Source organism: Amia ocellicauda, chromosome 6 (genome assembly GCF_036373705.1).
Source record: "Amia ocellicauda isolate fAmiCal2 chromosome 6, fAmiCal2.hap1, whole genome shotgun sequence".
Taxonomy (NCBI): domain Eukaryota; kingdom Metazoa; phylum Chordata; class Actinopteri; order Amiiformes; family Amiidae; genus Amia; species Amia ocellicauda.
This window is the reverse complement of record NC_089855.1, coordinates 33,095,538-33,123,394: the sequence shown is the minus strand read 5'-3', so window position 1 is coordinate 33,123,394 and position 27,857 is coordinate 33,095,538. Positions and strand designations below refer to the sequence as shown.

General features: G+C 37.4%; 1 protein-coding gene across 1 annotated transcript; it reads right to left on the bottom strand.

The window, feature by feature from the left end:
- Positions 1-23,806, bottom strand: LOC136751390 (interferon-induced GTP-binding protein Mx3-like). The gene is made up of 15 exons (XM_066706971.1): positions 23,727-23,806; positions 21,263-21,335; positions 18,425-18,491; positions 17,745-17,956; positions 16,508-16,645; positions 15,828-15,982; positions 14,533-14,671; positions 10,477-10,675; positions 6,384-6,462; positions 5,599-5,721; positions 4,441-4,570; positions 3,799-3,957; positions 3,440-3,516; positions 3,000-3,239; positions 1-376 (listed from the first exon to the last, which is right to left on the bottom strand). Exons 3-15 carry the CDS (start codon positions 18,487-18,489, stop codon positions 149-151), a joined length of 1,944 nt encoding a protein of 647 aa, XP_066563068.1. The 5' UTR covers positions 18,490-18,491; positions 21,263-21,335; positions 23,727-23,806; the 3' UTR covers positions 1-148.
- Between the last annotated feature and the right edge of the window lie 4,051 nt (positions 23,807-27,857).

Sequence of the window (27,857 nt, the reverse complement as noted above, 5' to 3'; positions counted from 1 at the left end):
TCTACCATATTAGGTAATCTACTCATTTAGCATTGAATTTGATTCCTGATAAAGCATAGTTTAGTGAAAAACAATGAAAAAGTATTGTACTCTTTGCAGACCATGCTTCAGGACTATTCAGATCCTTGGCTCACCACTTTATATCGGACTACTTGATAAAGTTGTTCAGTTGATTCTGGGCCATGGTCAGGCGTTCCATGCGGTTTTGTAGTTCTCCTCTCTTCAGGCTGGTTTCTGTCTCTTCTCTAAGGAGATGATTAATGTCACATTCCTTTAAGAGTGACAGCATCTCCTTTTTTAGCATTCTGGCTGCTTCATCAAGAATGAAGAAACGAATCAACATGGGCACCTGGTCAGACAGACGCTGGGAGCCGATCTGAGGGAAAGAGAAAAGATTGAGTGTTTCAGCATCAAATTGATTCAACAGATACATTTTTAAATTAATTTATTGCTCATTTGGGTAACTATATGAAAGTTTACCACAGTAAAATTGTACTATAATTTTGCAGTTTTTTTTTTCCATAATTAACCAGTGCATGTAATTTCCTTTACCATCATGTTTTTTTTTATTATTGTGTTTTCTATACCCCTCCATGTTTTACTATTTTAACTTTGCTTTCTTATATTTACTGAGGTTTTGCAATGGTATACTTCTTCAGTAAACATGTATAAGAGTAATCAAGAAGACATTGTAAGCACCTGTTTCTCGTTTTTATATAGTGTAATGCTTTGTGGGTGATGTTATTCTGGGGCAAGGGAACATTATAGGTGGGAATCAACACATACATGAAAATTGTAGTTCCGCACCGTGTCCATAGTTATGGACGTGACTGTGAGGATGTGAAAGATGTGAAAATACAGCCTCCCAATATCTCCTGGCCCCAAACCATGTTACAGTACTTCTGTATATGGCCTTGTTTTCTGAGTATGCAATCATATTTGTTGTGAGCCAAGCTGAACTAAATGAAACCCATATTCTCAAGGCATTTTTTTTAATGTACATACTCTTTGCATAAGACTCCTCTTTTAGCATCAACACCTTCAAAATGATTTCCTGACAAACACACACTAACAGCCCTTTTTTGGCAGTCATTCTCACTGCAATCAAATATATATGGTGCCGTATTTACTAAACATTGGCTATCTAAGAATAGGAGTGACAATGAACTTCCAAAGTTGTACTTTGTGCTGCTACTTTTAAAAAGTCACTAGATGACACCAAAGAACTCAATACACGTAATTATACTTTGTTAGATTACAATTCAACCCCACACGAAAGGGATCTGAATTACACATTCTTCTGTTCTTCCATTCATTTTTCATTCAAAGAGAGATGCACACTGACCAACAGACCATCTGTAAAAAATGTTCAGAGGTTAACATTTTTAACATGTCTTCCAGTGCTTTACATTTTAACATTATTGATTTTCAAATTTTGTCAATGTTTTCATGTCCAAATCTCCCCACTATATGGTGCAACATGGAACAGCTTAGTCTTATTTGTCTGAACTACACTGATGAATACACTTTGTTGAGACTAAAAATCAGGTGTCCAAAGAAAGAAAACATATATACATCAACAGCATCAAACTCTGTCAACCCACTGCTGGATTTAGGGCCCCCCAATACGTTTCCACTTTTTATAATCAACAGCTTCTCTTTTCCTGGTTATGCCAGCAAATATTCTGATCTCATCTTCCCATCATGTGGTCTTCTTGAACGTTGCTCATCTCTGGTTGCAATATATCTGGCCCTTTGCCATTTTAACATATTCACCATTTGAATTATATCATGTACCTTTGTTTGTGCATGCACACCTTAAGCATTTTTCTACTCTGTTAGAAAAATGTGTTAAATGCAAATATACCTTTATGAAAAATAATTTTTCAAATAACCAAATGTATATTATTAACTAATTGTGATTATATCCACCCTTTCCCTTCTAAAGCATTGAAATTCTTATAAGGAGACTGAATTTTGTAATAAGGTATTGTGTTCCACGTGTCATGCCCAGCCATAAGATTCCCTGGCTTCCCACCAGAGGCCACAAATTGCCATTCTCCTTCACCCTGATTCAATTGCTCATCGTTTTCCAATCACTCAGCACACCTGTCCCCACTCATCCCAGCCCTTCTCATTAATATATAAACCCCTTTGTTACCTGCCCTCATTGTAAAGTCTTGGTTGCTTTTCTGTGCAACAGTCTGAGCATTTCTTGTTATTCTCTTGCTCGCTGTGTTCTTGGCCTTTGCTTGCTTACTCGTTTTACAGATTCTTGGATTTGCCTACCCTAGTCTTGTTGCCCGATTCCAGGACTTATACTGCTTCACTTGTTGATTTTGATTATTGTATTGTCCTCTCTGTACCTTTATCATTTCCAATCCTTTAGTCTCTGCTTTAAGTTTTGCCATGCGCTTCGGTCCTAAACCCTTTCACTTCGAAGGGCTTCTGTCTAGGTCTTTGACTCCAACACAACGCTTCTTCCAGCATCTTCCAAAGATCATCTAAAGATGCTGGGAATCTTTTTTTTTTTAACTTTAACTTTTTCTCTGTCCAAATACTCCCATACAGCTTCAATGATATTAAGATCTGGAATTAAGGAGGATTTTCCAGGATCTGTACAAGAATTGAAACCCCATTCACAGTTTCATTATTATAAAAGTTAAACAGAAGTATTAAAAAGCCACTCAGTCAAAGGTACAGTAATCCCTCAAGATAAGCGAGGGTTGCATTCCTGGAAAACTTAACATATCCCAGAATCATGCAACCTGCGGAGCATTATATACCAAATAATGGAAATGTGTCAATGTGCATTACTCAGACACCATATTTGATACACCTCTTTTACACTTAAGGTAGTGCTGCTGAGTTGTGTAGCACAGTTCCATGTGATATATAAAAACAACAACACAGGCATTACCTATGAGCAGAGTCAGTTGTACAGAAATACATTTCATAAAACCAGCTGTGGTAAGATAATAAAATAAGGTTTCACTCACCTGGAAGTAACAGCTAAGTTTATTTAACATATCCGAGTTGCCAGTTTTTAAATCAGTAGCATCCATCACAAGGTCTTGTGCCGCTTCCTTTACGTGATTGAGGAGACCCGGTCGATTCTCCTTCATGGTTTTCCAGAAGATGCTATCTTGGGTGTACACTAGGTACTCCATATGAAACTGGTTTTCCAGCCTCTCTGTTACTTTGGTCTCTTGCCTCTGTTTTATGTTATCGATTCTGTCCTGAGGATGAATAAGAACCAAGGTCAAAGATAGAGATTTCAGTTCCTGATCAAATAATATTTTCACTATTAAATAAATCATATCCTCATGATAAACAATCACTCCATAACCTATTTTTACATTTAAATAAAATATTATATATTTTGCTACAAATAAATTGTAAAGTGTGTATTGAATACTGTAATATTTTTTTTAATTACCTTTGCCACAAACAGAAGACAAGGAAAACGCTCAAAGCACTCTTCAGCAATATTAATAAACTCTTTATACACAATGTCTGATGGAAAAAAAAGAGAATAATGCAGTGCAATTATATACAAATATGTAAACAATTAAAAGTATATATATGGTTTTGAAACTACATTTTACTAATCCTTTCACCTCCTCACAAAAATATATTCTTTATGGCTGCAGAATCACAGATACCAAAATCCACTGCATTTACAATTCAATTAAATTGGTTAAGTTGGACAGAACCATTATCTGATTAAATTGAATATGCATTTTCTTCATATCCCTACATGATGATATATCTGATACAAAAGTGATGTGCACCTACCTCTAACGGACATCATTGTTGCTTTGGCTGGTTCCTCCAGTTTCTTCACATGGTTTCTGACAAGTGTCTGGAATACTGAGTAGTTAATAAAACCTGGCAACTCTGCACCACGAAAAGTGTCTTCATAATTTTGGATTACTTCTTCCACTTCTTTCACAACTACAAAACCATAAAATGAAGATTTGATGCTTTCATTCGATTTTCAGTCTATTTTGGCACTGTTAAAAGTTACACCTGCTTCAGGTCAATGTAACTACAAGAGTGTAATTACAAAAAAAGTTAATAGGAATACAATGATTAATATAGCATATAGCCCTACAGTTTGCTTTTAATTAAGAGGGCCACGATGGCCTTCTTGTATACTGGCAAATCAAGTATTCAGTAATTACACAATATCAGTCACAATCATTTTTCCCCCCGTCAATAAAATCACTTTGTGTTATAATATTGGTTTAAAGCAGCATTTTGTTTAATTAGACAAATATAATAATCTAAACCATGTTTAGCGAGTAATGGCAGGTTTTACAAGATTTTTACAAGATTTTACAAGGACAATGTTAACACACTACAATCCAAAATAGGACAATACAAGGTAAGGCAAAAAGTCAAATAATAGGGACATTTTCTTCCTGACTCACTTACAACATGGCAATTGTTCTTCCAGAATGCCTTCCCATTTCCCAAATTCTGATCGCAGGGGAGGAAACAGATTCCTTTGGCCACAATTCCCTTGAGACAGATCAATAACTTTTTGAGTGAAATCAGACAATTCCTGTAAACCCAAAAATATACATGAGCACACTGATAAATGTCATTCCATTTATTAGTTGATCATATTATTTGTCATCAGACTGAGGGAAGTTGGTCCCCCATTAGAAAGGTCTTGTCACGGTTAGCAGGACAGGGCAGGACCCAAGCACAGACTCAAACACAGCAGTGAACCAAGGCAAACAAATCAAGGGGCAAATCCAGAAGTCAGAGTGAGGAAACACTCCAGAGGTCAATCAAGGGAGCAAACAGTCAAAACCAGGAAATCCAGAAGAGTAGTCAAAGAAACAGAATACAGCGGTCAAGGCACAGCAATGACTATCAAGAATAAGACAAAACTTCACAATAAGTTAGGGAAACTGAGGGACATATACGGAAACAGAGGGAAGCAGGTAACAGGTGAGGAGTGAAAACCAATGTGACAAGAGAGTAATAGAAGTGCACATGGTGACTTGGAATGTTTATTGGGTGATTGAGGAATGTCAGAAGCTGAGTTCAGTTCAGGCAAGCAGGGGAATATAAGAGAGGAGATGTGAGAGGGGATGTGAGAGGATATGTGATATAGGTCTCTCCAGTCCAGCATGCATTTATAATCTTTTAATGGAATAAAGTGTTCTTGCTGGTTTGATGTGATTCACATGAAATACAAATTTGGAGTTACAAAGATTCTACATTGATATTTCATGACATGGATGTTAGTTACCCTGGGTAAGGGTGTAATAATAATAATAATAATAATGTTGTATAATACAATAGCACTGGAATCTGAAATATGACAATGTAACTAACATCTTACTTTTCCCAGTATAAATACTCAGTTTTTCTCTACTCTGAAGCACATTAAACATCTTTTAATTGTCATGTTGAATGCAGGATTCAATTTGAAAGGATTGTGCTTTAGTCTGCAATAAATTGTATTACTTCATGTGAATTAGTGATTATTTATAAAATTTGTAAAGACAAACATCCAATATGACATTCAAGAGTTACAGAGGATTATCCTGGAAAATTGTATAAGGAGCTGATACTCACTTCAACAACATACATTAACTTTTCGTTTTCATCTGTTGGAGGCCCTGCTTCATATCTCTGCAGCTCCCCTGTTGTTTCATTGAGTTGTTCCTTAACTTGTTTCGCAATGGAAGGCACGGTTTTCTTAAGAAGAAGAAGTAGCATACGAAATTAAGGTTCAAAAAGAGATGTTATTTGCTTGAACACAACCTCAATGATCAAGGATAGTCTAATTTGTTTTACTTAACACAAAATGCCACAGATAAGGATTTGTCACTTTGATCATGTTGAAATACACTGTAATTTACTTAAAAACAAAAAGAAAAACAAATCCTATAATGCTGGAAAATTATAGACGGAGTTTTGGGACATTTACAATTTAAGATTTGGAAATTGTATATTAAAGAAATGTCCTATTCCAACTAACATCCATTTGAAGGAATAATTGCATTACCAGGAAATTGTATTTTTTTTAATGCATATGGGTGCCCTCAATGTCTCTCAATACTGAATTGATCTATTTAAGCATATATCCAGGTTGCAGGTGTTAAAATAACATTCTATTAATCAAAATGGTTTAAATAATATTATAAAACATTTAAAAATGTACTCTCCTCATCTTGACTCAAGCCTTTATTACTTTACTAAACTTCCTACAACAACACATAATACAAGAAAATTAGATATTCTTATATTTTTAACACAGGCCAGAAGCAACTATGAATTCTATTCATTTATTTTAATTAAGATATGATGTGACTCATGAACCCAATGTGATGGGAAGAATCACCTGAACTTTTACATACTTTGATGTTATCCACCAACTCCAAGGTTAATTTTTTGGCCAGACATTGAACAGTTGCTTTTCCTTCACGCAAAAGAGATCTGAAAAGAAACATGGTTTTCAATACAGTAATTCTGACTTATGGGGAACAAATCTGTATGGCTGAAAAAAGTTAAAAAATACTTCAGCATCAAATCTAACTGGCCAATAAGCTTATACACTAAGAGCCTGTTAAACTCTCCCCCTCTAAACTCCACAGCAACCTCAGTAACTGAGCTCCTTTACAAAAGACTTTAACTACATTTAAGAATTAATTTTCATCATACAAACAAAAAGCAAAAGTATTTACCTGAAGTGCTGCATGTAATATATGATTAAGTACTTGGTTGCAGAACTATCAATTTACACTCACCTAAAGGATTATTAGGAACACCATACTAATACTGTGTTTGACCCCCTTTCGCCTTCAGAACTGCCTTAATTCTACGTGGCATTGATTCAACAAGGTGCTGAAAGCATTCTTTCGAAATGTTGGCCCATATTGATAGGATAGCATCTTGCAGTTGATGGAGATTTGTGGGATGCACATCCAGGGCATGAAGCTCCCGTTCCACCACATCCCAAAGATGCTCTATTGGGTTGAGATCTGGTGACTGTGGGGGCCAGTTTAGTACAGTGAACTCATTGTCATGTTCAAGAAACCAATTTGAAATGATTTGACCTTTGTGACATGGTGCATTATCCTGCTGGAAGTAGCCATCAGAGGATGGGTACATGGTGGTCATAAAGGGATGGACATGGTCAGAAACAATGCTCAGGTAGGCCGTGGCATTTAAACGATGCTCAATTGGCACTAAGGGGCCTAAAGTGTGCCAAGAAAACATCCACCACACCATTACACCACCACCAGCAGCCTGCACAGTGGTAACAAGGCATGATGGATCCATGTTCTCATTCTGTTTACGCCAAATTCTGACTCTACCATCTGAATGTCTCAACAGAAATCGAGACTCATCAGACCAGGCAACATTTTTCCAGTCTTCAACTGACCAATTTTGGTGAGCTTGTGCAAATTGTAGCCTCTTTTTCATATTTGTAGTGGAGATGAGTGGTACCCAGTGGGGTCTTCTGCTGTTGTAGCCCATCCGCCTCAAGGTTGTACGTGTTGTGGCTTCACAAATGCTTTGCTGCATAGCTCGGTTGTAACGAGTGGTTATTTCAGTCAAAGTTGCTCTTCTATCAGCTTGAATCAGTCGGCCCATTCTCCTCTGACCTCTAGCATCAACAAGGCATTTTCGCCCACAGGACTGCTGCATACTGGATGTTTTTCCCTTTTCACACCACTCTTTGTAAACCCTAGAAATGGTTGTGCGTGAAAATCCCAGTAACTGAGCAGATTGTGAAATACTCAGACCGGCCCGTCTGGCACCAACAACCATGCCACGCTCAAAATTGCTTAAATCACCTTTCTTTCCCATTCAGACATTCAGTTTGGAGTTCAGGAGATTGTCTTGACCAGGACCACACCCCTAAATGCATTGAAGCAACTGCCATGTGATTGGTTGGTTAGATAATTGCATTAATGAGAAATTGAACAGGTGTTCCTAATAATCCTTTAGGTGAGTGTATATAAAGTTAAGATTTAACAGAAATGTAGGTAAACAAATGCATTACTGAGCCGTAAAATAACAGCTTGGTTGACTCTTGTATTCTATAGAAAACAGGAATGTATGTATTATTGTCATAATAGCTTAAACAGCCACAATGCAAGTGGGGGATATAATGGATTCCAATGGAGATGGACTGGTTCGTGAATTGTAAAGCCGAGATAATGCGTCGGCTTTTGTATTTTTAGATCCAGGACAGTAAGTGATGGTGAATTTAAAATGGGTGAAGAAGAGAGACCAATGAGCCTTAAGTCTTTTGGCTGATCTTATGTATTCAAGTTTGCAATGGTCTGTGAGGACTAGATATGGGTGTTTTGCTCCCACTAGCCAGTATTTCCATTCTTCAAAAGCCATTTTAATAGCCAAGAGTTCTCGGTTTCCAGTATCATAATGCTTTCCGTGGTGGAGAGTTTGGAAGGCACAGGCACAATGAGTTTAACAGGTTGACCATGTCTTTGAGAGAAAACAGCGCATACCCCAGATTTGGAGGCATCCACCTCCACCACAAATGGAAGGGACGGATCTGGATGTTGTAGAATTTGGGGCTGTGGTAAAAAGGGTCTTGAGCTGCATAAAAGCGGTGGTAGCAGTGTCTGTCCAGGAGAGGGTGCGAGCAGCTCCCTCAAGCAGAGAAGTGAAGTGAACTGCAACTGTACTGCGTATGAACCTACAATAAAAGTTGGCAAAACCAAGAAACCTCTGGAGCTCTTTTACAGTCCAGGGTTGCAGCCAGTCTGCAACAGCCCTAACCTTTGCTTGATCCATATGGACCCCGTTGTCATCTATAATATAGCCTAAGAATCCGATGCGCTGCTGATGGAATTCACACTTTTCAACTTTGACAAAAAGCCCATTCTGCAAAAGACAATGAAGGACCTGACGGACATGTTCTACATGTTCAGAGAAGGTGGAGCAGAAAATTAGAATATCATTGATGTAGACCAGGACACACCGATTCAGAAAGTGATGCAGTACTTCATTCAGAAATGCCTGGAATACAGGCTGTTCACCAGTGCAAAGGGCATAACTAAATATTCGTAATGTCCGTTGCTCGTAAAAAAGGCTGTCTTCCACTCGCCCCCTTCTTTGATACAGATGAGATTATATGCACTGCGCAAATCAAGTTTTGTAAAGAATCTGGCTCCTCTGACTTGTTCCAGTGCTGCAGGGGCAGTGGGTACTGATATTTCACTGTGATTTCGTTAAGAGCATGATAGTTGATACAGGGTTTCAATCCTCCATCTTTCTTTTCAAAAAAAGAAAAAACTGGCAGCAGCCGGACACGTGGATGGTCTGATAATGCCTAATGCCAATGTTTCAGTGATGTAATCCTCCATAGCCTGTGTCTCTGATAGAGAGAGAGGATAAATACGGCCCCAGGGAGTAGATGTGCCAGTAAGGAGATCAATTGCACAATCCCAGGGTTGGTGAGGAGGTAGTTTGGAGGCTAGGTTGTTGTTCAATACAGGCACCAGGTCCCAATACTCTGGAGGGATTTCAGGAGGCATGGAAAGTTGAGGACTTTCGATGTGCGTAGTTTTACATGGCAAAGAAAGGCACTGAGAGAAACAGTGAGGAATCCAAGACAGAATTCCCCCTTCTTTCCAGGAGATAGATGAGTCATGAAAAGCAAACCAAGGAAGTCCCAGAATGCCGACCTCCCCTGGGGAGTCGATGATGAAAAACTCTATTTGTTCGTTGTGGAGGAGTCCAATCTAAAGATCAACAGGGGCTGACTTTTGAGGAAAAAAGGTAACTGGAGACGTGTGAGATAATTGATAGAAAACTACTGAGTAATAATTCAATAATGAGGGGAATGACAAGATTTAGAAGGATTGGAGATAGAACCTGGCATGTCAGCAACCTCTGGTGGAGAATAGAGGAACAGTCACAGTGTGGCCTGACAATTATTTAGGTATCGTCCGGAGGTTGACCCTTGTGACCATGGCCACACAATTTTAATCCTCTTTATTTTAAGGAAAAAAACATCTGAAACTGGGTAAAATCCACCCTGGTAATATTCCACAGTTTGGGACAAATAAAACCCAAGTACTCTTGAGTGGTGTGCTGATTCACAGAAAGTGGACATATAATAATAGGCAGTTGCCAATTGATACTCAGGTGGGTGGGGTGGTCACTCTGGAAGGTTGAGTTGGACAGGGTTATATTTTGGAGTTTGCTGAGTCAGGGTTATACATGCTATAAATGCTGCCTGTGTGTCGATGGATGCTTTAAAGATGACTTGGTGTTGTGAGAACTGCTCTCGCAGCATGATTAATCTCTCCAGGGGTGCTCTTGTAAAAAACTGTAAGCACCATCACAATGGGTGTGACTAGTTTATGAACCGGGGTAGAGAATTCCCAATGGAGGCTTATGAATGCTGTAAACTGTGAAGCCTTGGCTACTGAATGAGTAACAAATGAGGAAACAAATACTCTGGGTGCCTACCGGAAATGTTGATGGTTCTTGAAGAATTCTATCTCATCCTTGGTGGCTTTAGCCAGTGTAACTTTGTCAATGATTTGCTGTTGACCCCGGCATTTTACAATCATGTAGCCTTTACTGAGGTGGATAACTTTGTTTTGGACAATTTCCACAATATTCTGTTCTGTCCCTTTGTCAAGCAGGTCCGGTTTGGTCAAAATTGCTGTGGAGAAAAATATATGTACTGTATATACACATGCTAGAGAAATTTAGATCAATGGAAGATGGGTCTCACTATAAAAGTTGCCCTCATGTATTTTCTAAATGCTCCTAAAGTCAACACTCAGGGTTGGAAAGAGCTGGATAAAGAAAAACATAAATTGGGGAGAATTTGCATAATATAAATTCTTCACCACTGTCCTCTCCTCTGTTGTGGGGGTTTCAGTTGAGGATGGGTTGGGTTGACTACAGCTCTGGAATAAATTAAGAGACCACTGATATTCTTTCTTAAATCAGAATCACTACATGTATGGCAGCCATTCCATTCCATTCATATTGTATTTGGAATTTGGAAGAAATGATGTCAGTAGTTTATTGAATAAAACGAAAATGTTCATTTTACCCAAACACATATCTATAAATAATTAAACCAGAGAAACTGATCATTTTGCAGTGGTATCTTAATTTTTTCCAGAGCTGTATACTATCTCTTTGTTTGTTTAATAACACTTATCAGTCTACATGTGAAAACATGCAGGGTATTGTTCTCTTACAAAATCTTTATTCTTTTTATTATTATTCTTCTGTCGTTTGTCCTACAGTTCTTAACCTACACATACCAAACTTCACACACTTATTCGCCCTGATACAGTTCAGGTTGCTTGTGCTTTTTGTATGGCTATGATTAATATTTATTGAGTTATAATCGATTAAAATCCCCAAAAAAACCACTGACTTCAATGGGAACGGATTCTTGTGCAGACAGGCCAACTGGAAGGCCAGTAGCCAATCAGCGTTGTTTATGCAAATTACGTCCCAATCAGTAGCCAATCAGCGGTCACGGTTCCCAGACTTCGATCCCGCCTCGCTGGCTGTACTATACTCGGCGCCTTGTGCGTTGCACTGGGATTTCCCACTGTGGTCCTCACAGCGTATATTATTTGATTTCTGTATTAAATAGTGTATAATTATAATACTTATACCACTTCTACTAATTTGCACTTGCTCCCTTTCCCATAGCCCTTGACTGTGACCTATTATTATTTTTTATTATTATTATTTGTATTTCTTGGCAGACGCCCTTATCCAGGGTGACTTACAACATAAGTGCAAAAACACAGTTCAATAAAGGCATCAATCATTACAAATTCAATTTACATAAAACAGCAATTCAAACTACAATACATTTTACAACTTCCAATTTACAATTTACACAGCCAAGTACAGTAAGTGAGGTCCTACATCCTGGACGTTGAAAGCTAAGTGCTGTCAAGATGGAGGGTCACAGTCAAGGGCTACGGGAAAGGGAGCAAGAAGGAAATAAATTAAAAACGCAAGTAGCATAATAACAATCTGTGAAGTGCTATCTGACGGGGGTTAAAAGGACTAATATTATAATTAGTCTGAAAAGATGCGTCTTGACTAAGCGCCGGAATGAGGTCAAGGACTCTGCGGTTTTGACTTCGGTGGGCAGGTCGTTCCACCACTTAGGGGCCAGGGATGAGGAGGAGCGGCTCTGGAGGAAGGAGAGTGCAGAGGAGGAAGAGTTAGCCTTCTGGCACTGGAGGAGCGCAGTGGTCTGGACGGGATGTATGGAGAGACGAGGGTCTGAAGGTAACTTGGTGCAGTGTGGTCGAGACAGCGGTAGGTGAGGGTCAATGTCTTGAACATCTTGACAGCACTTAGCTTTTACTTTCCAGGATGTATGACCTCACTTACTGTACTTACCTGTGTACATTGGAATTTGTAAAATGTAAAATGTACATTTGAATTTGTAATGTTTGATGCCCTGTACTTAACTGTATTCTTGCACATTGTATTGTGCTTATGTTGTAAGTCGCCCTGGATAAGGGTGTCTGCCAAGAATAATAATAATAATAATAATAATAATAATAATAATAATAATAATAATAATAATAATAATAACAACAACGATGATGATAATAACGATGATGATAAATTATACTACATTAAATATGTGTATACGTGGCTTTAATATGGATTATTTGTATTGTTATGATTCCATATTATTCAGTCTTGTCACAACTCTGCGATACGAGACTTGGTTAGAAAAAAGCCTACATATCTCAGTTTATTCCCTATAATATAGCATGTTTTCCATGATTTTACGTTGCTTTTAAGAGGTTTTTACCATATGATCACCATAAGATATTGTTTCATACTAATACTTATACCGCTTCTACTAATAATACTTTAAAACATGACATTTGTTTCATACTGTATTATATTAGAAATACTTATTTCACTTATACTTCTAATAATATATATACTAAATGACATTAGTTTAATACTGCTTTATATACTAAGTTTCCACTTAGGTTACTAATAATAATAATTCTACATTAAATTCGTATATACAGAGCTTTAGAACCAATTCATATTATTATTATTATTACATATGATTGGATACAAGAAATGGCCTGCCTGTAGACAACACATATATCTGAATGAGATAAAGCAAATAACGATATAACAATAGTTTAAAATAAAATCCTCCTAAATAGTGCCAAATATAATATGAGAGCCCTTTCTTCACAATCCAGCAGAGGATATTCAAACAACAATACATACTATATACTGTGTGTGTGTGTGTGAGTGTGTGTGTGTGTGTATGACAAAGTTTATCCAGGAACTTTAGCATTCTAGTTAAAATTATCCTTGAATTGTTTCCTTGCATTATTATTGTTCATTCATGTTTTAGTTGATCATTTCTGTAAACAAATGCAATTATGACTATATATTTCCTGTACAGGGTGATCGTTACAGCCACACTACACTGTGTTGTCGGCTAGAACAATTTAGGCTTATCAATGTTCCATTTTTTCTTTGCTAATTCTGTATTCATATTTTGATTTGTAAACATTAATTGCATGTGCTTGTCACACATCCCCAGCTCTCCACTAGATGTCGCCATCACCCTTCTTTCCCAGTCACTTTTCCCAGCTCCCTTCATTCAATCACATTCCTGAAACCCATGTGCACTTCTGCAATCACCCTCTGCTCCCAATCGCCCTGCACCTCCCAACCTGGTTTTCTGTTGCACTTATAAACCCCTCGCTAACTCCCAGCTATTGTGAAGTTTTATTAGTATTGTACTACATTGCTAAGTGGTACTCGCCTCGCCTCGACTCCTTTGGACTTTCCTCTTGACTCTGTTTGCCTGATCGGCCGACCCTTGCTTGTGACCACGACCACGTCTCTGCCTTGCCCTGATTGCCCTGTCCTGCCGGTATCTGACCCACGCCTGTCTGACCACCTCTACCACGCACCGCAACTAGGTCCCCTGTTCCCGTGCCCCGCAGTACGTTACTAACCTTCGCAGATAACACGTTAACATAGTCTCAACATGACATTGAAATTGTACAATGTCAGTTTGTACGCTCCTAGATGTCAGTATAATATTATGTTCAATGTTCTGAGATTGAAAATAGAATGTTGCAACAAAGCCACAACATTTCTGGAACCATTCCCTAACAATAATATAAAGATGGGCAACAAGAGTCTAAAATACTATAGTATTTTAAGCAATATCAAATATAAATACATAATATGTAAATCAGTATAAATGTATTATATAACAACCATGACTATTTAGTATAGATGTGTTTTCATTAAATAATAGTATATAATAAAATATTTGTGAAAATGTAAAATGCTAATGTTAATTTGTATAAAACATCCTGTACTTGTAATGTAATTTGTATTTAGATCTAAAGTCCCTTATGTTTCCATAACATTACTATAGCCAAACTGCAAACTTAAAGCAACAATCAGAAATTTTGCAAAAAACTTATGCAAAGTTGGTTCTCCATATAATAATATAATAATGAATTCTCATACCCAGTGTTCTTTCTCCATTAGGATCTACCTCCTGAGCCATCTTCAAGGCTTCTGTGGTTGCGATGTCCACATTGCAGGGCACAACAACCAAATTAATGGTTTCATTCTTTGAAATGAATTTCAAGATCAGGCTTTTAATCTGAAAACAACCACAAAAAGAACTTAGCTCATTTTATCTAGCAATCACCAATTTACACTGTTAAAATACTATAAATTCACCTGTGCATTATTGTGTTCTTTATAGTAAAATGCTATAACCCTGATTGTACTGAAATCATTACTGGGTATCATGTTCTCACCTCACCACCTGAGGTCATCATCGCCTGAATGCTAGTTCTGTCTCTAGAATTACATTCCATACTCAATGTGCATTTCACTTAATTGACCCTCTTCCCAACCATTGCTCCAGCACTCCACTCCTCTGCTATCTGCTCCCTGAGTCCTGTCTTTCTCTCTCTCTCTCTCTCTCTCTTTCTCTCTCTCTCTCTCTCTCTCTCTCTCTCTCTCATATATATATATATATCCCTCTGTTCCCTCATTCATTGTGAAGTCTTGTATTCTTTAGTGAAACAATTCCAAGACCTTCTTCAGTGTTTAGTGACTCACTGTGTACCTGACCTTGCTTCTCCCTTTGTTAACGACTCCTGGATTTTCCCTAGCACTCTGTTTGCTGATCGACTGATCTTTTGCCTGCCTATTGGACAACTTATCTTGGATTGCCCTTTTTAACCTTGATAGCCTGCATCATATCCCTCTCCCATCCCTTTGACCGGTTTCTTAACACCCCTTCCCAGACCAGCATTAGCCCCACACCTGGGTCCTCTACTCATGGCATCCCCTGATGTGACTGGGCTTGCTGAAAGGTATTGTAGTATTTTAGAATGATTCAAATATATTTGCCAATGTAAGTTTGAAAACTTTTATACCAGATCTATCATTGAGAGCTTGGTGGCCATTGTGGGAAATGTTCAAACTGGATTAGGTTTTTTAAAGTTTCTTTGGTGTAGTTAAGGGACTGAGGGTTGTGTGAGCTGTGCTGTCAATGTAAGCGTGGAAGTAGACCTGTGTTAAAATGTGGGCTTCAAAAGTTTATAAAAAGCAATCAAATAACACATAAGGAAATATTGTCATTATTAATGTTAAAACAACAATTTAATGAAATACTAACTTAAGAAACATTACACAGTGCTATTATGTAGATAGTCATTTTTACATACATTTAACAATGTGGGGTAAAATGAGAAAGATCGTCACTTTCTGAGTGGACTATTTTCTCTTACACAGGTGATACTCACCTGCTGGCCAATGTCTTCTGGCTGACCTTTCACAGGTACTCTTGCGATCCCAGGCAGATCAATGAGGGTTAAGTCAGAGACTTCGCTGGATGTTATTTCCAGTCTGATTAACTCAGCACAAATGCCAACACCATCCCCAGCCAGATCATTTTGGGCTACAAAAAAGCAGAAGAAAAATCATAACATTAACCTGGAAACTGTATTTATTTAATTGCTCTTTGACATGGTCTGTGACATCATGAAGCAATACAAAATATCCGGGGAGTAAACCACGTCAGTAATGTGCATCTTCTTACGTTTCGCCTGTGCTATTGTATGCTTGTCTGTAATTATACTGTTGTAACTACCCAGCAGCTTATTCAACAACACAAATCGGCTTCCCAAAAGCTGTCTTGAAGATTCACCTGTTGAAATGCCATCAGACAGCTATGATAAGACTGTTCAAAGCAGTTATTTTTCAGAACAGTTTGTTAAAATGTGAAATAAATGTGAAATAAATGTGAAAAGAAACTCAAAACAGTATAATTCATAACACTTGACTTATTGTGATACACAACAAGGAAGATAAAAGGCAGGATATGATTGACAAAGTATTCCTTTTATTCATGTATTCAAAATTTTGATCTTGAAACAATTAAAAGTATGTTGAATTGGGCTATTTATGAAGAGAGCCCACCTACCTTTACAAATATACTCCTCTACCTCTAAGGGATCACTGATCTCTTCAGAGTTGCCATCGTAGCTGATCTTTGCACTCCAATCACCAGCTATCTTTGCCCTTCTCAGCTTCAGCTCCAGAGGACACCTGGTTACAATGCCTGAAAAAACAGACAGAAAATCATCAGATTTGTCTGCTCATAACATGTTATGCTTCATATTCAGTTGAGTTTTGCATCCATGTAAAGGGTGACTGATTTCTCTTCTTTGCTTCAATAAAACGCATCTCAACCATCCATCCACATACATATAACAAGTCTCACGGTGCACATGATCCTGTTATGGTGACAACACTCCCTTAGACTTGGTAGAGTGTTCATACCTACACATCAAGGGACTGGTCTTTTGCAGCAGAACATTTCTCGCTCATTTGAAGTCATGTGGATCATGCTTAGAGAGGCGGTAGTGGTCTGAATCCGAGCAGAAGCCTGACCACAAACTATATATTGATATTAAATACTGTACACAGAAGTCTTATCAAGTGTATTGGTCTTAATTTGAAAGTAAAACCTAACTGGCAACCTCACATATTACCTGATACCAGAATAGCAGATTTGGAGAATGTCTTCGATTAATGATCTATTTTAAAGTAATGAGAAAGTGAATCAGGTAAATGTTTTTTTTTTTTTTAATCTAGCAGTAACACAAACCCTGCTAGCACGAATCTTGTTTTGAAACGAAGATGCAATAATATTCTTAAAAATGGATAATGTTCCCAATTTTAAGTGAAAAGTAGCATGTTATGTTGCAGTCTTTTTTTCATAAAATAGTCATCTTATTCCATGTATAATCAATAACCACTTAATGTAGTAGTAAAGGGTCACAGTGAGCCACAGACTTATTTATCAGGGAACCAAAACTGGAGCCTCCAGAGAGGACCCACAGAGACACAAGGAGAACATGTAAACACCACACAGGAATTGAACCCAGGTCCCAGGAGTTGACAGGCAGCAGGGCTTAGCACTGTGCCACCTTGCCTTGTCATCTTATTCCATTAGCAGATATTTCTTCTGAAATATTGCTGGAATTTTCTAAATATATGTACCCGTTTTCCTTGTTTTAACATTGTTTCTTGATGGGTATTTTTTTTTTTGCAGTGTAGAAAGATAGGTTGGGTGAACATTACTTAAACATAATGTGAGCCACTTCAGAGATGTCTCAGCCCTGGTACATCCTGAGGGAATATGGTTTAAGCCTCACCACTCCCTCTGGGCAGCGGCACTCCAGACAGAGCCTCCAGCACTGAGCTCTTTCCTGAGCTCTGATCCCCAATCACAGCGATAGCGGGCAGATTCAGATCTTTCTCAATGCCATGGTATCTCAGGGAGTCGATGAGGTCAATGAAGGGTCGAACTTTCACATCAAAGTAGTTATGTAGGACTCTGTGTTGTTCTGTGTTTCCATCACTAAAACTAGATGAAAAGTAATTAGAATTCAAAACTTTTATTCATCATCAAATTTGAAGCAGATTATTTTATATTTTCCAGTAATCTACTGTCTTACAAATACCCAATGGAGAAGAAATGAAAACTAGACACACTGGTGAATAATACATTTCTGCCACCATGGCTAAATTATACACAAAGGTAGAAAAGGGAAATATAACATTCACCTATTTAGCTAAGTCTAAGGCAATGTTTGGTATAAGGAAATAGCAATCACACTGTACCACTACCTGTGTTTCAGAACTTCATAATTTAGGTAAGTTGTTAATGACAAACATTTGTGAAATTCAAAAAAAATGTACCACCTCCACACTTTTGACAATTATAAATCCATAATATTTCTTGTGATTGAAGAGAGCTGAGATGGGACATTGTGTTCTTCATCTCCACCTGTAATTTATTAATAGGATTGTGACAAAATGTATGCTAACTTACTTCTCCTGATTTGTTGTGCTTTGAGAGGCAAACCCTGGATTCTTGCCACTGAACCACAATGCCATTTCTGCAATAAATAAATTATGGTACAACTTAATTATATATAATGCACACACATTGGGCATTATACACACACACACACATGCACTGGAAAAATTATGGGAGCACCTAGAAATCTTTTTATATGTAATTAAGAAAGGAAGAATCAGAATCAATCATAGACCATTACAAATCAAATGTTTTACAAAGCAAACTCTTCTTAAAATTCCATGCAGCTACATTACATGGGGTAATGGTCAAGCAATGAAGGACACCAGTGCATCAATGTTATTTTATACCCTGTCACTGGTTTTCCTTCCTTGGACCACTTTTGATAGGTACTGAGCACTGCAGACCGGGAACACCCCACAAGAGCTGCAGTTTTGGAGATGTTCTGACCCAGTCGTCTAGCCATCACAATTTGACCCTTGTCAAAGTCGCTCAGATCCTTGCGCTTGCCCATTTTTCCTGCTTCTAACACGTCAACTCTGAGGACAAAATGTTCACTTGCTGCCTAATATATCCCACCCACTGACAGGTGCCATGATAATGAGATTATCAGTGTTATTTACTTCACCTGTCAGTAGTCACAATGTTATGGCTGATCAGTGTATATTATAGTACATCAAGTGTTGGTGTCGTCAATCCATTTCATATGTTGTCATCCACTTTTTTTAAAGTCTGATGTTTGCATTTTAATTTTCCTTTTAACTTGGTCGGGTGAGTGATTGAAATCCATCAAAAGAAGCCTTCTATGATCACTTTTGCATAGTCATGTCCTCATGTACACTTCCATTTGGTTTCTTTTTTAACTTTATCTTCCATCCACATTGTAAACAGTGCTTTAATTTCTGCATCATCCCAGTTGTTGCCTTCAAAGCCGGCATTTTGAATTATACTACTCAGCTCAATATAATTGCATGTCGGATTGCATAGTAAACATCTGGTCATATTTTTAATATGTATTGATTTGAATGGAAATCTGCTTAGTTGTGTTTATATATATATATATATATATATATATATATATATATATATATATATATATATATATTGTATATAGTTTTAATGTACAATTCGGATAAGTGAATAAAGTTACCTGGTCCTGTTCACAATCTCACAATGCATTTTAACCTGATGAATGCATACTGTTAAATTTCAGACTTCAATCATACTTAGAAGAAATATCAATAGAAAGTTTACCAGCTTTATTTACATTTACTGAGTAGTTAGAACTGTTTTCATTATAACTCATTACCTGTACTTATCTATATATATAAAGATGTGAGATAGCAGAATGTATCAGTACATTTAAAGCTATATTGATATGACTGAATGAAATTCAAACAATATAAAGACAATACTGTTTGTCTTGTGAAGTTGTGTAAGATTTGTTGGTGAATGTACTTTTGCGTTGTCGAGAAGTGGCCTCTTCTTTGAAACAGACACTCGAGTCTGTGGGGGCATGGTTTGAGTTGCATACTGATGCTTTTCACACGGCCCAGGGCCTGGTGGGTTGATATTTACATTGTAAATGAAAAAAATTAGAAAAAAAGCTGGACTAGTTGTCACCCTGCCCAGGGCCACCTCAAAACTATGACCCCGTTCGCATATGAGTTAAGGTGGCCCTGGGCCGGCCTCAATCTCAAATGTGAAAGGGGTCTAATACACTTACAATTACAGAGGTGAACGGTTTTGAGGGGATAACCTGCCTTTAAATATATATGTATGGAAGTATGTGTTCGTTTTTCTATTGCATAATAACATTTAAAACATATATTACCATTTATTTATAATTCTTACATAATTTATTTATTTATTTTGTCATACTTTATTTTGTATTGCATTTACACAAGACTGGACATTTTCTGGAGTTTCCTGGGATTTCAGGACTTTTAGTTTCAATTTCACTTTCAAACTGGAAGTGGAAATCTGATTATTTTCAAATATACTCAGGAATTACCCTCATCCTGGTCTGATTGTGTTTCTTTAAAATAAGCCTGGTCTGTACTTCCACAGTACACTACACTTGAATATGTATTTTGTAAATAGCTTTGAAACAGCAACACATTGAACATGATACATATACTTTAAACTGATAGTTTTTCCCAGGCAAATCACTGTCTGTAAAATACTGTACCATTCTGTTAATGATATTCACTGATTCAGATAATTTAATTGATTGTTCTTCTAAAAAAAAATACAATTCATGAATACAATTAATTTACATATATATGCTAAAAATACTAGTACTCTAATGATACCACATGATTTAATGAATAAATACATATAGAGAGATAGTGATAGGGAGACATGTACTCCTTTAAGAGATAGGTGAGTAAGGAACACTCTCTAACACTAACTTAATTAGAATAATTAATTAGAAATTGTTTATTCAATTATAACTAACCGCTCCAGAGGCAGACAGGCAAGTTTTTCTAAAGAACATACTATCATATAGAAGATTTCTTTCCCACATGAATGGATATATAGATACAAATATTTTCCTGAAGATAAAACATAATGCAATAACTATATTACTCATTCCTTTGGGACAATTAACATAATAATAATAAGAAGAAGAAGAAGAAGAAGAAGAAGAAGAAGAAGAAGAAGAAGAAGAAGAAGAAGAAGAAGAAGAAATGTTAGAAAATATTAGAAAATGTTTATATTTTATCAAATTAAGAACATTTTATTTGTATTTATTCATTCATTTATTGTTTTTAGTATTTATTCAAGTTCAGAATTTTTCATTTCTCAATATTTCATTTAAGTTATATTGTAGAGACAGAGACTTACCAGGTCTTTGCAGGGGATGTCTTTTGACTGTTTGCTTAGACTTGCAGTCTGTTCCTGAGTTCTATTGGTAAAGCTGACATGCATAGTAACAGGAAATGAGAGACACTCATTAAAGTGAAGCTTTAAATGGTTTCATACAAGAAAATTAATCATCATGCATATATCATGAGAATATTTGTGTCATCAAGATACCTGAAAGCCAACAAAGACAACCCAGACAAGCAAAAGTTTTAGAAAAATTTGATGCATAAACATATTTGTGAATATGGCATTTCACAACTGTTAATTTGATTAAAATGCAATGCCTTAATAGGATTTATGGTGGCTTCAATCCTTTATCAGATTAATCCAAATCAAATTAACCAAACAGAATGAAATGCATCACAAAAGCATTTGCTTAGACCAGGTCTGTGCACAGTGATTTTTGGGGTGGCAGGTGCTCAAGCAAAAAAGGGCCACCCTTGCGGTCTGGGGAGGGGGAACCGCACAAACTTTTAACATGTTTTCTGAAGTAGTTTTGCCATATTTGTTTATGAAGAAATTAATGATCTGTATATGTTGTATATATATATATATATAGGAAAAACGTCCCTTCTTTTTAAATTTAAGGATAAGGCACAAAGTCACGCCTGGCTGATAGAGGTGGGAAATGCTGGGTGTTGTTCAAGAATATTCCATTAATGCTTGATTGGATTCAGATCTGGTGACTGAGAAGGCCAAGACTTTATTGGGGTGCCACTCAAGATCCTTTAAATTTGAATGACATCACCCAGAAACATATAAAGTGGTCAAACAGAGTAGCACATACCGTAATGACCTGAGAGGTACCAGCCATAGTGAAATTTGAACCCCAGTCTGCCACACCACAGTGCAGCAACCTTACCACATCACTAAGGCCCAGCCCCCTTAGTGAGGCCTTAGGATCACTACAATATGTTCAAACAAGTGGAGATATCTAACTCTGTTTCATATAGGCAGTGTTATGACTCTCTCGCTGACAAATACTCCACATTATATCTGTGTTTAAATATCACATTAATCTATTTGACAAAAAGTTCAAGATCCCTACATCTATGGAATTTGTTAAAATTGCAAACTGTGCTGGCATTGTGTAAACAGGAACACAAGCAGATCTGTATGTATTTTAATCTGTAAACTCCAAAGCATTTTAATACTACAGCATTAATAAATTCACTAGATTTTACAGTAAACGCTGAGCTTCATGCTTAACTTTAATTGCAAAATGGTAATTATATTATTTTTTAATGATATTTCTAAGCATTTTGTTATCTGATGATATTATTCTTATTATTGTGCTTAAAGCTGGGTATCACTTCCTTGGCAGCTCATTATGTGTGTATATCATATATATATATACATATATATATATATATACATATATACATATATATATACATATATACATATATATATATATATATATATACATATATACATATACATATATACATATATACATATATACATATACATATATACATATATATATATACATATACATATACATATACATATATATATATACAAATACATATATATATATATATATATATATATATATATATATACATATACATATATATACATATATATATACATATACATATATATATATATATACACACACACACACAAAACAAACAAAGAAACAAAAAAGGAATTGGGAATTTTTCAACAAGTCAAGGCAAATTATTCCCAGAGCTATACATATATATGTATAAATTTATTATATCCTGGGCTGGAAACTCCAGGAGTTTCCAGAAAAGCTCCTGGAGTAATAAGACTTGACAAAGTCTGCTTTTGAAAAATTCTGACTTCCTGTATTTATACAGCTCTGGATAAAATGAAGAGACCACTGCAAGCTTTTCTTAAATCAGCATCTCTACATGTATGGCAGCCAATCCTTTCCATTCATATTTTTATTTGGAATTTGGGAGAAATGTTGTCAGTATTTTATAGAATAAAACAAACCTGTTCATTTTTTATATACACACAATGAGCTGCCAAGGAGAAAAGGTGTCAGTAATGTGTATAATTAAAATAGCACCCAAACTGGCCAGTACTAATACTTCAGTAACTTTTACCAGATTTTTCAGTAGTGTACTGGAATAATTGTAGTACATGTTTTTACAGAAAAATACATTTACAAGAAAATATATATTTACAGATGTGTGCAAAATACGTTGCATCAATTGAAAATAAAACTCTTTAACTAACATAATTTACCTGATTAGAATATTAATAATAATATATTTTACCTTTAGGGCCAATTGCAACAAGCTGCTTTAAAATAACATGTTCACAGTTATATGTTTTGTAAGTGTAGATCAAATGCATTAAATTCTGAATATGAGGACCATTAAACATGTATCTGTTAATTAATTCATTGTGTTTAGCATTTACCCAAGTTATTTAATTCGGGTTACATGTAGGATTGACTTACCCGGTCCTTGCAGTGGCTGTCTGTTGGATGCTTCCTTACCCGTGGGTGATGCGATCTGTTTCTCTGCTCTGTTTCTAAAGCTGGTATCAATTGAAATCATAGAATGATTTCTTAAACATCATGTGACTTGTAAAAATGTTGTATGAATCACCCTGGCCTGTGCAGTGCCTGGAGGCCTACCAACACACACTGAAGTTTTCAGTTTCACTTGGATTTTGTAAAAGTAAATTGTGATTTTAGTAATAAAGTGAATGTGCATGTGTTTGTGTGTTAGCCTTATGAAGTGGGCACGCAAGAGATTTATTTGATGTTTTAATTTTATCCATTTTAAAACATTTTATTTTCCATAAATTACCAAGGTATTTTATTGTTATAGTCCCTCAATTTTATCTTGAAGAAAGGCACTTCCAACAAAAATAAATGTTATTTAGGCACATATCTTGAAATTACTTTGTATTAATTTGTATTCAATAATAACAACATTAACATTAACGTTGGGGGATTTATATAATAGCCTATTTTGAATTCACTGTTCACACACACACACACACACACACACACACAATCACACAAACATATCCCAAAGAGTTGCATAATAAACACAAAACAAAATAAACAATATAAAATATGTACCCCTGTAGTGATCACATTTGTTATAATGTAATCTATTGCACTGTGGTGCAGGAGCCTGGGTTTGAATCTCAAAACTCCCCAGGATGTTACTAAATTATATATACACCGATCAGCCATAACATTATGACCACTGACAGCTGAAGTGAATAACACTGATAATCTCATTATCATGGCACCTGTCAGTGGGTGGGATATATTAGGCAGCAAGTGAACATTTTGTCCTCAAAGTTGATGTGTTAGAAGCAGGAAAAATGGGCAAGCGTAAGGATCTGAGCGACTTTGACAAGGGCCAAATTGTGATGGCTAGACGACTGGGTCAGAGCATCTCCAAAACTGCAGCTCTTGTGGGGTGTTCCTGGTCTGCAGTGGTCAGTACCTATCAAAAGTGGTCCAAGGAAGGAAAAGCGGTGAACCAGTGACAGGGTCATGGGCGGCCAAAGCTCATTGATGCACGTGGGGAGTGAAGGCTGGCCCGTGTGGTCCGATCCAACAGACGAGCTACTGTAGCTCAAATTGCTGAAAAAGTTAATGCTGGTTCTGATAGAAAGGTGTCAGAACACACAAAGCGCTTTTCCACCGACAAGGAACTGGTGCTGGAGCCGGAGCCGGTGCTCGGCCTGGGAACCAGCTGAACTTTTTGCGCCGCTTTTCCACCGGTTTTGGAATCGAACGCTGACGTCACTGGATGTGGGCGTTCCCAAGCACAGAATAGAAGTGGAGAAACACACGGCGGTAATAATCAGCACCGAGGCGGACTGCGTCTTTGAAACCCTATTTACCCATCAAAATTAAACTCATTCAGCGTCTACACACAGCACAGATACATTATAAAAACAAAACAAAAAAACACGAGATCACATGTAGACAAGCAGAAACGAAAATACAACTATACGAATATGCTAAGATAACTCAGCCTATTATATTTATTTTTTATCGATGCATTAAGGGATTTACACCGATTCGCTATTTCAGACACTTAAATTAATTAAATAAAATACAAGATAGAGTTAACATGCATTCATCACCGCACACACAATTCATTATGAATATACTTTGTATGAGTGGATACAATTTCATTCATTTAGTGTTGTATTTTTACTTTTATTCTTGTTTCAAAAACAATGACTATAGGCCAGCCTATTGATTATGAATACAGTTGTTTTGGGGGTATTTGCGGCACAGTCGTGGGCAGATCAATAAACTGTCGGACGATCTCAGGTGATGTTAATGGTTTGATGGGAAATTGTGCTTATTGATGAAGTCTGTGATGATGGTCCCAAATCATTGTTGCATCCAGCCACGCAACAATACTCTTATGTTTTGAAAGTCGCCCTGGATAAGAGCGTCTGCTAACAAATACGCAATAGTAATAATACATTGTCAGCACTGCTGGCATGTGAGCACAAAGCGCATCACTGTAACAGTGCTTATTGTGTATTTGATCTTCTCTTACTGTAGAATATGTATGTTTTGTGTAATTTGCCCTGTGCTAAGAAAATGAATGTATTAATAAATTAACACATTATTCATGCACAAACCAAATAGGGACACATGACTCATAGGGGGCACTGGATTCGGCGTAACACCGCATTTCTGCCAGTGGCGGAAGAAACTGTACGTAAGGACCAGTTAATGATCAGTTCATTAACAAACAACATTTCTGTCCAATCTATATCATCGCATTAACTCTCCATAATCATAATATTGCTGTAACACGTCTTTCCTTTCACGGAAGGTGCACTCAGTCATCTCTCATTGCTGCCATTTGCGACCTGGTGAGACCATATTGTTACTGAAGTGTCTCTCTCCTCGACAGACCACTGTTTGCAGCTGATTTTGCACATTTTTAATCAAAACTCTCCTCACTGCTCGCGTCTCTGCTGTCATTTTAAACATGGTGGCTGCACTCCAGCACATAACTTTTAGTGGAGACGACTTTACCCACCCCCCGGCCCCTGATGTCACTGGTTCTTTGGTTCCAGACCAGCAAGTTTTTGGTGCCAGAAAAAGCGTCTCCCAGCCGGCCAGGAACCAGTTTTTTTGCAGTGGAAAAGCGCAGAACGGTTCCAGATAAGGCACCGGCTCCGAACTGGCACCGGCTCCTTGTCGGTGGAAAAGCACTAACAGTGCATCGCAATTTGTTGCGTATGGGGCTGCTTAGCCTCAGACCAGTCAGGGTGCCCATGCTGACCCCTGTCCACTGCTGAAAGCACCTACAATGGGCACGTGAGCATCAGAACTGGACCACAGAGCAATGGAAGAAGGTGGCCTGGTCTGATGAATCAAGTTTTCTTTTTCAACACGTGGATGGCCAGGTGCATGTGCATCGCTTACCTGGAGAACACATGGCACCGGGATGCACTATGGGAAGAGGCAAGCCGGTGGAGGCAGTGTGATGCTTTGGGCAATGTTCTGCTGGGAAACCTTGGGTGCTGCCATTCATATGGATGTTACTTTGACACGTACCACCTACCTAAGCATTGTTCCAGACCATGTGCACCCTTTCATGGAAACGGTATTCCCTGATGGCATTGGCCTCTTTCAGCAGTAAAATGGCAGGAATGGTTTGAGGAACACAACAACGAGTTCAAGGTGTTGCCTCCAAATTCCCCAAATCTCAATCCAATCGAGCATCTGTGGGATGTGCTGGACAAACAAGTCCGATCCATGGAGGCCCCACCTCGCAACTTACAGGACTTAAAGAATCTGCTGCTAACATCTTGGTGCCAGATACCGCAGCACACCTTCAGAGGTCTAGTGAAGTCCATGCCTCGACGGGTCAGGGCTGTTTTGGGGGGGAGCTACACAATATTAGGCAGGTGGTCATAATGTTATGGCTGATTGGTGTATACTATTATATAATTGTATAATAATATACAACATGCAACAATTTTATGTTTGTATACAAAATGTACTTTTGATAACTTTTATTAACTAGTGTTAAGTATATAATTAGCAAAATTGACAGTGGAAATGGTCTCTTACAGAGTTTATTTAATGTCATGTTGATAATGTTAAGAAACATGAATAATCAATAAAGAGAAATGGAAAAACACACCAACTAAGCTTTAATCTTTGTAATCTAGGCTGTTAAATTCAACTTTAGATTTGAGATTCAAAAATCAATTACCATGGTGACTCGGACTCAGACTCGGACTCGAACCATGATGACTCAGACTCGGACTCGGACTCAAACTATGGTGACTCGACTACAAGTCTGAATGAAATGAAAACCAATTAGGCCATATTTTCTCATAAACAGGATGAAATAGCAAAGACAAATGTCCCATTCGTCCCCCCAATCCCAATTATAAACATTTGATTGGTAAGAGTAAAGGTTTCAAAGCCTGCCCCTGGTCCTGTTGTTTGGGGGTACAGCCCCTGGCAGCACAAGGACCTCTCCACAAAACTGTTGCCATCCTTGGTGGACCCCTGTGAGGTGTTGGAATCCACTGTCAAGGTGTGCTACCTGAGAGCATGGGGGCACATGGTGATTCT